Source organism: Halichoerus grypus, chromosome 7, assembly GCF_964656455.1.
Source record: "Halichoerus grypus chromosome 7, mHalGry1.hap1.1, whole genome shotgun sequence".
In the NCBI taxonomy this organism is placed as follows: Eukaryota; Metazoa; Chordata; class Mammalia; order Carnivora; family Phocidae; genus Halichoerus; species Halichoerus grypus.
The window spans coordinates 62,257,781-62,270,822 of record NC_135718.1 but is presented as its reverse complement, the minus strand read 5'-3'; the positions used below and the strand labels follow the sequence as shown (position 1 = coordinate 62,270,822).

General features: G+C 33.9%; 1 protein-coding gene across 1 annotated transcript in view; it reads right to left on the bottom strand.

The window, feature by feature from the left end:
• Positions 1 to 656: 656 nt before the first annotated feature.
• RTKN2 (rhotekin 2) overlaps positions 657 to 13,042 on the bottom strand; it is a 73,519-nt gene continuing 61,133 nt past the window's right edge. Inside the window, exons 10-12 of the mRNA XM_036066737.2 lie at positions 8,693 to 8,858; positions 4,580 to 4,687; positions 657 to 3,353 (exon numbers count right to left, since the gene is read on the bottom strand). Of these exons, the coding sequence (XP_035922630.2) occupies positions 2,818 to 3,353; positions 4,580 to 4,687; positions 8,693 to 8,858 (810 nt within the window). The 3' untranslated portion in view covers positions 657 to 2,817. The remainder of the gene's footprint in view (positions 3,354 to 4,579; positions 4,688 to 8,692; positions 8,859 to 13,042) is intronic.

The window sequence follows — 13,042 nt, the reverse complement described above, 5'->3', positions numbered from 1 at the left end:
CATAAAATATCTATTCTTTCTGTTTCTCTAATTATAATATTATTATCAAGATCTGAGAGCTAACTCTTTGTTTTCAAGTTTATAGTCTTCATATATCAAGAAACAAATTAAAAGGACAAACAAGGAATGTGAAAAGGCAGCTCATAAAAAGCTGAAACATCTTTTATTACATGACATATTTTTATCTGTCATAAACTTCCGGTTTAGGAAATGAGAAAACAAATACTTCTTTTGATGAACTCCTTGACAAAGTGTTTAACTAAGTATTTTTAGATTTTTTTTTTAACTGTGGAAGGAAGGAAGGAAGGAAGGGAGTAAGAGGGAAAGAAGGAAGGGAGGGAGCCCCGACTTTGTATTATACCTTTTGGGGGAAGTGAGCTAACATTTAATGAACACCACGCTAAAGGAAGTGAAGCTGAAGCCTTCAGCCTGATCCCAAAGTCTCTGTAGCATACAGCTAGATGGGCCCCCAGAAATAGCCTGAGTAACTGTGGTCCTTGGTCAGGCTTCACATAAATATTTCTAGGAGGAAGGACCTCAGCCTTGTTTTCAAAGTATCCCACTGAGGGCACAACTGCTAGGTAGTTTCTCTATGAATAAATTCTCTTTCCAGGGGCGCCTGGATGGCTCAGTTGGTTAAGCGACTGCCTTCGGCTCAGGTCATGATCCTGGAGTCCCTGGATCGAGTCCCGCATCGGGCTCCCTGCTTGGCAGGGAGTCTGCTTCTCCCTCTGACCCTCCCGACCCTCCCCCCTCTCATGCTCTCTCTCTCTCTCAGTCTCTCTCTCTCAAATAAATAAATAAAATCTTTAAAAAAAAAAAAAAAATTCTCTTTCCAGTACACCTTAAATCCTTCTTGATATAATAGGCATGAGGAAATGACAAGAATATAATTTGGAAGTTTTAACACTGGTTGTTATAAGGAAGGCTTCAACTAAAAAAAAAAAAAATGCTTAGATGCCAGTTTCAGAAACAATTTTGCCTGCAGCATCTTCTAGCTCAATAATTTAGTGGCAATGACAGTCACAAACACTGTCAGAAACAGCAGCGAGGTTCAAAAAATAAACAAAAATTCAAACAATAATATCTTGTAGATTTTTAATACGTCATTTACTGAATTGGCAACCACAACAGAATTTATGAGAGGCTTCTCATTAGAAAAAACGAATTAATCCTACCTTTGCAGGTTTTCATGCATGTGATTGTCTCTACAATCCTCTAAGGCAGGCACATGGGGCTTCCTTCTCATCAAATACTATGTCTATCCTGGTGTCACGGGTCACAAGAGACCTTTTGTGTCATTACTCCCTGGAGTTGCAATTCTTACTAGGAGTCCCCCGCAAACACAAAAGTAACCGGGCAGTTACATCATTCCATATAAATGAAGAAAGACTGCTATCTAAAAATAATGAAAGCCTCCATTTAAATTAATGTTACTTTTTTGTCAAGTGTTCATTTTACTTTGTAATAATGTAGTTCTGATCCAAATAGAGTTCTTGTGAGCTTTAAAAAGATCTTCAGAGATTAAACACAGGGCAGTAATTTAATTCTTATATTTTTATTTCTTGCAATGACATTTAGGGTTCAGTGTGATTTCAGATTTTTTGTGCCGTTGCTGACACCTTATGGAAACTGTTTTATTTGGAAATTCTGATTTGATTTTTAAAACTGTTCAGCTCTTGTTTACAAGAAGTATTATTATTTAAAAAATGGATTTTTGTTCCTTTAAGGTATTCATCCTCTTGCTATTAATTCCTCACTTGATTTCATAATCCTGTTTGGGTCACTATGATTAGTTGCTATGGAAATTACCTCCTATGGAAATGATTCCGATGTCATTGTTGTAAGAATATGACTTTTAATGAATAATATCAATAGCAGACATCAACCCTTACTAGAAAAAGGAAATTTAATTAAAATGTTTTAAAAGGATTAATTCTGAAAATTATTATCATGGCCAACTTTTCTGATATTTTTGAATCGGCCATCTGCTTTTTAAATAAGTATTAAATGAACTTTAAGGTGTTAATCAGCTACTCACTTCCCCAAATTCCAATGTCACAATGGAAATTAGCACCATGCATAGAAAAATGGAAATAAAAGAACATTTCATTTACCTTTTCTCTAAACTAATAAATGTTATGCTTCACTTACAAGAGTTGATGTCAACAGGATTTCAGGGCTCATCAAGGAAACAACTCTGAATAGCACATTATAAATTCCCTTTAAAGATGAAGAATTTAATATTCCAAAATTCATCTCAGGAATTTGAAAGGTCAGTGAGTTAACTAGTGAGTTAAACAACAGATGAGAGCCAGTGAACCATTAGATGAGAATTCCAGAATGCTAAGAAGAAATTTTCTTGGGTGGATTCTACAATTTGTGGTTTGAATAAAACTTTTGAAACATTCCATTACTATTAAAATTCTCACAATGAGAATATGGCTCATATTTAACACATTTTAAATTACTAGACAGTCTCTCCCCAAAGAAATTTTAATGCCTTCTTCTGCCTAGTGCTTGCTCACTGCTGGCACTAATTTAGGAATAAATTAACCCTTCCAACAAGTAGGATATTGTCTAGAAACTGCCTTTTGCACTCTACCAGGGAAATCACTTATATTCTGAAGATCAGAAGTAAAAGAGAAATCCATTTCTTCATTATAAAGCATTTTTAATACCTAATAGCTTATTAATTATGGATGTAAATCACTATCATATTTACCAACATAATTACATATTACCATATCTCTAGTGCTTGTGAATTAAGCCTAACAGTTATAGATTTTGTTAAATGCTTTATACATTAAGGGTCTTCTACACTTGTGCCTGCAACCATGATCTAGGGTCCAAAATGTCTTTGATAGATTTCTGCCTTGGAGCTGGCACTGGCCTGGCTTCAAAATTGGTTTTAGTGTCTATGTGTTCACCATCATTTAAATGATTTTTCCTGGCAGGAAGAAGTTTTCGAGGAGCAGCCATCGGTTTCTGTAAGTGATGCATTAGGGTTGATAATTTGGTATCCAAAGGCGAGGTCCAAGACACACTTGTTTTCTCCCAGTTGTCCTTAACCAATTGATCTGTGTTGCTCTGGGTTTTTAAGCTGAATGGAGCTTTATCAGAAGGAGGAAGGGGAGCACGTCTTTTTTTCCCTTTCCCATCATGTAACTGCTTGCTTGAAGGAGATAATACCTTTTTCTGGATAACCACTTGATGATTATCATCAAAGAGGCTGGCCCAAAGAGGTGGTGAGGATTCTTCATGCTGACTAATAAGAAACTGTCCATTTGTCTCTTCAAGTTTTTTTTGTATTGCATCAGTTAAACTTTCAAGTTTTACAGGTGAATCAATGCCTGTAATAATTTTGAGAAAAAATACATGGGGGAAAATTCAAAAGCTGTGTACATTTTGAGTTATTGTTTTCTAAACCAGTATCTGTAACAGTCATCAAAAACACATTGGATAAGCAAGTGGTTTTGGTTTAAAAATAACCCTACCAACAGAACCAAAAAATAAGATTGTTCACTATGCACTGCACACACACACACACACAAATATATTCCAAATATTAAATGAGTAAAAGCCAGTTTTCAAAGGAGTGGAGTTACATTAGGTTTTTCAATCCTATCGATTAAATATTTATTAAATAACTTTTCTTGGATTTAAAATCTATTCTGACATCTAGGTAAGAGTGGATTCCCTTTTTATAAAAGCCTGATATGTAAACTTGGACAAGTGTAACTGGATTAGCATCCTTTCCTGTAGACTAGCAAAGTCTGTTAATAGGGGAAAATTCCAAAACCAGAAACCCAAGGAAACAGAGTGAAGCCCTGATACCAGGTTTGGTGATAAGGATGCTGGATGAATTTTTCCTTGGGAGAAAATAAAAGAACAGAGATAAATGTCTATTAAATGAATTACTGGTATTAAATGAATCACTGGTTGTATCATGTTTAATCTAACATTTTAAAGTGTGTATAAAGTACATATTGTGGCAAAATAAAATAGAATTTAGTGTTGACCTGTGTTTGTTGACAGCACTGTTCACTCAGGCAATCCCACAGAGAAATAAATACCCTTCAAAGTGTGGGAAAATGGAATATTCATGAGTCTAGAAATGTAAAATTTTCCAAAGTATTAAACTTAACCAGTTTTTTGACCAGAGATGAAAGCTTCCATTTATTAATATTCATTTATCAACATTCTTTAAAACAAATTTAATAAAATACAGAAAAAATTACAGAACATGATTATATTTTAGAATCTGCAAGTTTACATTTTCAGAATTTTCATCAGCTACTCAGCTAATATTTATTTTCAGTGCACCCTTATTCATTTTGAAGCCTTAACATTTTGTTTGATCTGAAGCATTCAAACTATGAAAAATGTGTATTCATTAATTTTGTATTAATTCATCTATTAAACATGAGTTCCTTAGTCTATAATCATAGTCTTTTTTCATTCACTTTGACTGTGCCCTGAAAATTTTAGCATTTTTATGTCAATAGAATAAGCTGCTTGAGTATGGACAATGTTGTTTTTGTTACCCTGCAGCTTAGAAAAGACAAACCCCACTTACTCATATCATGGTAGACTGAGGTCGCCTCTTTTGTCAAGAACAAAGGTGGTTTCCGTGGTGACATAATCTCAATTTTCATAAGTTCTTCACAACAATGCTTCCATTGGCCTAAGAAAAACAGAAAAAGGCAGGCTAGTTTAAAACATAAATGTGAAGACGTATACTTCATTTTCAATAGATATCAACATATTTTTTGCTGTGAAAAGTAAGAGTGAATTTATAAAGCATTGCCTTAAGGAAGCCACAAAAACCTAGTACTACCTATAATTTTAAAGTCCAAGTCTAAGCATAAGAGTAATCTATTTGGAAAATAAAGTTCTGTGCACAGATATAAGAAGCTAAGATCCCTAGGCTATTAAATACTATACTATTTCACTAAATGGTCTAGTAAATGAAATTTCTATTCATGGCAAAAATTTGTACAAGTTCTCCTCTTTTAAATATTAAATAAAAATATCCAGTACTTAAGACAGTTGAAAGGTAAAAATCAACTGAAATAGAGTTATCTAGAAGGAAACAGTGCTTCTCAAAAATGGTGTTAACTTTGAAAATTCTAATTAAGAAATAAGAATTGTTTATTTAACAATTATTTCTTCAAATGATTATGCTTTTCAAAATTCGTATAACTAGAAAAATGCTGCATTTTCATTCAAGTAAAAGGTATATAAGAGCCTATTACACATCAGTCAAAATTCTAACTGAGTCTAATTTATTTTAAGAAGGACTAACTTTAATTAAAGCCATTAGTCATTTGGAATTAAAAAAATACTCTTAAATAAGTTGTTTTGATTTTTAAGTTAAAATTTGAGAGTGTGGACAACATTAATTTTTCTTTTAATTATGTTTTACTATTTTCATCTTAAAATGCTCAGGCTTTTTTCTTCTGAATGGATATAAAAACTTTAACCTTTCCATGTTTATTGTGCGCCTGCGTGCTGGATAACAACTGTGCCAGAGACTATGTGCCTCTATATCCATGTTATAAAAGTAGGTTATTGCACCTCACTATTCTTATACTCTATCTTACATCTGTAGAAAAGTAAATTTAATACACATGTGCCTTTTTGGAATGATTTATGATCTATATTTCTCTTCCTTTTATTATATTCTCAGTCTCCATACTCAATATCCAATTTAGTTATTTTCCATAGCTTAAAAATAAAAGACATTTCATGTTTGGTCAAGTTATCTATTCATTTTTGTTGTTTTAAATCTAATATACAGCCATGGTTATATGGTAATATGCATAAATTCTAAATCCATCACCTTAAATAGCTAAGAAACATAAAAAACCTTTTAGTATGTTTTATTACAATGCTAAGTATAGAATATGGTAAAAATTTCAAAATAGCCCACGTAGCATCTCATAAAGGGAATGAAATCTTGAGTTTGAGGCTTCAAAGGTTGCTCTGCAGAATTTAAATCTAGTAGGATCTGAGATCTGATAACTTATTCCTCCCCTCCACTTCCTTTTTTAGATAAATATATAAAAGCCAGCTTTTCCTTCTTGGGGGCAGAAAAAAAATAAGGTCTTATCTAATAGAAAAATAATGAAATACTTTGAACTGGCAAACATTTCTCCATCAAATCTTAGGCAAATTATGAAGTATGGTATTTTCTCTACATTGATAGATGAAAGCTTTGCATTGTTAAACTGGTAGCAGAATACTAATCATGTTGAAGACTGGAATATAAAGCCATATTATCCCATGCATTACTGAAGTCAGAGTCATGTGGTATGTTCACTGATCAATTTTACAATGGAAACATTTATTTTATCAGTGAATAAATTAGTATGTGCTGTTATACCTGATACCAACATGCTAATGTAAAAATAAAGGCCCCGTATGAAATATTAAATGGCTATGTTGTGTTCACATAAAATCTGTACACTGAAGATGTTTACCACAATAATATTTGCTATAACGTTCCCAGTCAAAATGATCTGTTATGCTAAGCTGCTTATGTAACTCAATATTTATATTATTAAATACTTGGAAAAAATGTATCTTTGAGCCACCATTCCTAGCTCTACCCCTTTTGATCAACCAAAACAAGTGTCATTCCTCTTTTACATGTTCGTTAGCTCTCAAATACTAAAAATTAGCTATGACATCCCCCTTGCCTCCAACCTCCACCCTTCAGGTTGTTCTTCGCCGGGCTAAACAGACCTAGTGCCATTAATGTTTTTTCTTGGTTTTTAATTTTCTCATTCTCCTGATTTTCTACTCTTAATCAGAGTCAAGTAATTGAAATTTGTTCTAAATATTAAATTACTCTGAGTTTATTCTGCCCTAAATATCTATCCTCTACTTTGTTCTACACATCAGATTTCACCTAAGATCACAAGAGGCTACACTTACACTTACCACTTAAAAGTCAATCTTTAGGATAGTATAAACATTTCCATCTTTGCTTCATATCTTCATTCATGAAATCTAAAGTGCAAATCTAATAGAATTTATACTTTAAAGATTGGCAGATTTTATCCACAAATCATTAAATACTAAAGAAGTAGCCAGATGTAAGAACCTACTTGTCATCCCTTCCTTATTTTGGCAGTAATATCATGAGATTTGTATCCCTCCAACTCCCCCATTTTAGCATGATAAATTATTTTACCTAATCTGGCAAATAAAAACATAAGACCGTCTAGTAGCAGTTGATATCCAGACCATAATATTCTGCATTTTTACCTCCTTTCACCCCTCGTTCCTGTTTTTATACACATAAAAAGTGTAAAATAGCAGAATCACTTCTAAAAATAATATAGTCTTTGTAAGACAGACTCTCTAGAGCAGAGCATTTAGGAAAGCAGTTAAAATTTCAGATGTGATCAGCAAACGAAAGGAAGTTGTTGTCTTTTAAGTTACACATCTAAGATCAGCTGAAATTAAAAAAAAAAAAAATGTAGTGCATGCTGATAAGCATGGAACAAATATTTAAACATCTATTCAGTGCCTAGGGGTAGTGCTTAAGGGAAACAAGTCCTAAAGAATTCCAGAAGGCTATGGAGGGAGTCCTCTGGTTTCCCGCAGTAAACCAGCAATCTCTTCAGGCCTCAATTTTCTCAACTTTAGAGCAGAGGGAAATCATTTCTGCCTTGCTGGGCTGTTGTGAGAAAAAAATGAAGCCATGTGGTATGTGGAAGGTAATCAATAAATTTAGTTCCCTTCTTTGCCCCCACCCCAAACATCACTATAATACTTGACCAGGCCATGGATCACCTTAGGCTTATAAAAATTAATCTTAGGACAGCAGGTATTAACTCTTTTATAAAGTTCCCCAAAACAGATCTTAAGAAATCCTAAAATTTCTGTAGGATTATTGCTAGGAGTTGCAGAAACAACTTTGTATCGTTTGGAAATGGCTCTCTTTTGTAATTCTATAAGAAAAGCATTCTAAAGACATAAAATACCAGTTGAATCTAATGGTAGGCTTAGTTTGACTAGAAATAGCCGTTATCAATAGTCTACATTTTCAATATATGACTTCAATATTTTCTTGTTGATAAAATTCCTCCTTAAATTGAGAATATTAGGACCTCACATATTTTACATAGTAGAACTCTATTATATTACTATCACATTGTTTTTATAATCATGGGCTGTATTATTGAAACTGAAAAACCATATGTATGGTTTAAAAGAAATCTCTGGATGATGTCCAAGATGATATAACAAATCTGGAGTTAACAGAAGGTTACATGAATCTCTTGAGCATTTCAAATTTTAGGATCATCACTAACCTAGACAAGTTTTTTACTACTCAAATAGTTTCTTATCCCTTTGATCAAACACACTGCCTTAACCAGTTAAAACCCAATATTTTGAAAAAATGTGGTCTAATTATTTTAGGGACCAGAAAAACTTAAAAATAATAGGTAGGGATACGAGGAATTCAAAGGTATAATAAACTATAGTAAGTCAGGCACTGGGGAAAGGTTGAGAGAAAAAGGCATCAATGCATTGATGATATATACTATCATTTTCCTCAAGAGCATAAAAAAATCTTGATACAAACCATAAGATTATAATTTTAATATTTAGATTGCTTTGTGCATCCTTTCATGCTTCATGAATACATTACTAGCAAATCCAAACATCAACTTACTAAGATCAAAGAAATGTTGCCAGAAGGCTTCCATCCATTTCTGAAGATCTTCTCTATTGTCCACTGCAAAAATATGAGTTACAGCCTGTCCGGCAACAGGGTTGATGACAGAGAAATTATGAATTTTTTTCTTGGCATCCTTATCCATTGCCCGAATTCTGGTTTCCTAAAAATTAAGACAAAATTGGTGTTTTACAGGAGAGTATTTTTGTATGATCAAATAAATGTTTTACTGCTTAGCTACCATACTTACACCAGATGCAATTATAAATCTTATTGCTGATCATTTAAAATATGTAATTTTGAGAACTTTCAATATTCAGACTCAAATCGATAAAAAATGCTTTGTATGAAAAATACTGAGTAATGTTTCAAAGTATGCTACGTAGCGAACTTACTTTAAATTACATGAGATTAAAACATAACCTGTTTTGATCTGTGTAAGTAGGAGTTTGCTGTCTTTTATATACATCTTAAAATTTGCAATAAAACAAGTACAGCGTGTCATAACTGCAATGTGAATTATGTTAACTACATTTCCAACAGTAATAAAATAAAAGAATCTGTAAAGTATGTTTGTTATTCTAATATTCAGGCATTAGATACAGTGTTATCACTTAAAGCAGTAAAACCATAACTTAGTGTTTACTGCAGCAAAGCAGTTAGGTTTTCTCCATTAACATTTATTTCATATGTACCATTCATTTACAAAGCTCATAGCTAAAGATCCATGAAGTACTATAACCTTCGTGATAGTAACAATTATTTTTTTAAACGCTGAGTGCACCGATCTACAACAAAGGCAATGGTTTCATTCATGTTGGTAGTTTAAACTTTTTCTGCATGGTACTAGGTATGACATTGTGGTGCTTATTGTATCTACATGTAGAAAAGTCTTGTTCCCAAGTCATTCAGGCACCACCACACCGCATGACAAACTAGCATCTACATGCAGTTTCCAAGGAGTTTTGGGGAAAGACGTCCGGAATACAACTATCTATTTATGCAACAATAGGGATTTGGCTGCTTGGATAATGACTGATGTTATTCTAGAGCAGTGTTGTCCATTAGAAATATGTGAGCCACATATGTAATTTAAGAGTCTCTAGTAACCACATTAAGAAGGTAAAATGAAACTGGTGAAAATCATTATGTATTAATTATTACATTATTTTTAAAATCATGTTTTTATGTAACCAACACATCCAAAATATTATTTTAACATGTGAGCAAAAAACATTTTTTGAGATATTTTACACTCTTTTTCATACTAAGTCTCCAAAATCCAGTCTCTATTTGAAACTTACAGCACATCTCCATTTGGACCAGGCACATTTTAGGTGCTTAACAGCCACTGGTGGCTAGTGGCTCCTGCACCGGGTTGAACAGCTCTAGACTCCTATGTGTAAACCTACTGTAGTGTGTGTAGAAGAGTAGTTAGCTGGCAGTTACAAAAGCTGATTAGGAGTGAGAAGAAATTCCTCACTTCTTTCAGTATTGAGTGAAGAGAGATTGTATGTATAGTCATACCCCAAAACCAACATACACATATAAGGATGTCTATGTGGACTTACAGAAGTAGCAAAGAGTTACAAAGAAACGCTGTACATTCCCTGAAGAATGGGTAACTACGGGCAGGTGAACACCATATACACCAGCTCCCCCTCATCCTCAGTTTGTGGCTTTCTGCAGTTTCAGTTGCCTCCAGTCAACTGCAGTCCAGAAGCAGATGATCCTCCTTCTGACATATGGTCCCAAGGTCAGTAGTAGCCTAACGCTACGTCACAGCGCCTACGTCATTCACCTCACTTTGTCTCATCACTCAGGCATTTTACCATCTCCCATCATCACAAGAAGTGTGAGTACAGTACAACAAGGTATTCTGAGAGAAAGACCACATTCACATAACCTTTATTACGTATATTGTTAGAATTATTCTATTCTACTATTAGTTACTGTTGTTAATATCTTACTATGCCCAATTTATAAGTTAAACTTTATCAGAACTATATATGTATAGGAAAAAACAGCATAGCACAGGTTCAGTACTATCCACAGTATCAGGCCCCCACTAGGGGTCTTGGAACATATCCCCTGCAGATAGGAAGGGACTATTGTATACTACAGAAGTTCTTTCCTGAAGGAAGGAATTCTTATTCAAGAATCACATGAGAAAAAAAATGTATGCTGCATGAAGTAGCAACATAACTTTGAAAGTTTTGAGCATCACAAAAGGTAAGGATTGGTAACCATCTTAGAGACAGTCTATCCTGTCAATTTTAAAATGTAGGAATGTGAATGTCTTCAGAGGGTTATAATGGACTTATGGTCAACATTGTAATTTAAAAGAACAGGGTCTTTTTACATTCTTATGCCATGGTAATTTGTGAATTAACTCTTTTAAGTAATTATTTATACAATATAAAAACAAAATGGTGCCCTAAATGGCATCCTTGGAGGCTGAAAATGCATATAATCCATGTCTTTAAATAGAAAGCTTATTATCACTAGCAGAGAATGACTTAAGCTCTAGGAAGAATCTTTAATATGCTCTCAATAAGATTTATTGAAGGCTGACTCAGTGGGAGAGGAGGGCAAGAGAACCCTCCTTGCTGTTAGTATTAAAAAAAACAAACAAACAATGAAATATGAAGTATTCCTGTTGTTGAAATTGTGCTTCCCTCCATCCAAATCTATCTTAATACAAATTTCTGACTACCTTTTGTATATAGGATTAAAATGGATTCAACTTTTAAATAAGGGAAGTGTGATTTTTACAGATGAATATGTACATTTTTAATAACACCAAGATATCATTTCAAATGAAAATAGCTATGTAGAAAATCTGATGAACTGGATCATTTATATCCTTCTAAGAGAATATAATGCAATAATATAAAAAATACTATACATTATACACTCCATTAACTCTGAGAACCATAAATACCACTAAATTTTTAAAACATGAGAAGCTATTAAAAGGTGCAAATGAAACACAAAATAGACCATTTGAATTAACTTACTATATTTTATCACCCAAAATAATTTAATGGGAATTTTTTCAACCAAAAAACTCCATGTCAAAGAAAAAGTCATTAAACAAATAAAGTTTCTGATAATGTCAGAAAGTCTATGCAAGTTGTTTTTCATTGTGGACAAAGTATCAATAAGAGTGCTTAAAACTGCACTTCTCAAACGAAGAATGAATTAGAAAACTCAAGGTGTGTTTTAGGGTATGAAAGCAAGAACCTTGGGTATTTTCGCTCCCCCTACTTCAGCCACCTAAAATATTGTCTGTCACTCACTGTATTTGAAATATTTTTGAAGAATAAGTGAATGAGATAGGAGAACAACTCAGATAATGACAGTTGTAGGTTGACAGACTCCGATCCCAGAGATGATCCTAATCCTACTCTTTATAGATGAGGACACTGATGTTCCGAAATCAGTTTTCTATCCAAAGTCAGAGTTTTCTGCCCAAACCATTTAGTTGATTTGGGAGGGGTTTTTTTGTTTTTGTTTTTTAAGATTTCATTTATTTATTTGAGAGAGAGAGAGAGAGAGAGAGAGAGAGAGGGAGATCACAATTGGGGGGGCGGGGCAGAGGGAGAGGGAGAAGCAGGCTCCTGGCCGAACAGGGAGCCTGATGCGGGGCTTGATCCCAGGACCCTGGGATCATGACCTGAGCCGAAGGCAGAAGCTTAACCGACTGAGCCACCCAGGCGCCCCTGATTTGGGAGGTTTTACAGTCAACTTTTATTGCTTTGTGGATAGATTTGAGACTATTCACTGTGAAATTTTAATCCTTGGCTGGATCTACTTTGTCAGTCAGCACATACTGAACTGCAACCTTCCACTGCATGAGATGGTGGGTACTCAGAGAAGGCCAAGTGAAGTCAATAAAAATATAATCTGAGAAGTCAATTTTGTAACAAAATACAGTTTACTCTGAAATCAAAGGAAAGTTTCTTTTAGGTTGTTCATTATTTTGAATTAAGACTGTACTTCAACCTCTCAATTTCTGTGATAATGGAAAATTACTAAGTCAGGACTAGATTTATGAACTGTTTCTTACCTTACTTTTTGACTTTATGATCTTTAAAAGGCTACTATGTACCCAGATTATGGTTTCTAAATACTCTTCCTGCTAAAAGGAATCAGATCTCTTTACAGAGATGCCTGATTCTCACCCTGGGCCAGGAAATGTACAGGATAATCCCAGAACATGTTCTCCTACCAGAAATCAAAGATTACTAGGGTTGTATCAAAAGGACTCAGGAGCCAAATTGAAGAGGCTTCCAGTAGCCAAAGATGGGACCATCTGATGTTAATAACAATGGTAATGGATTG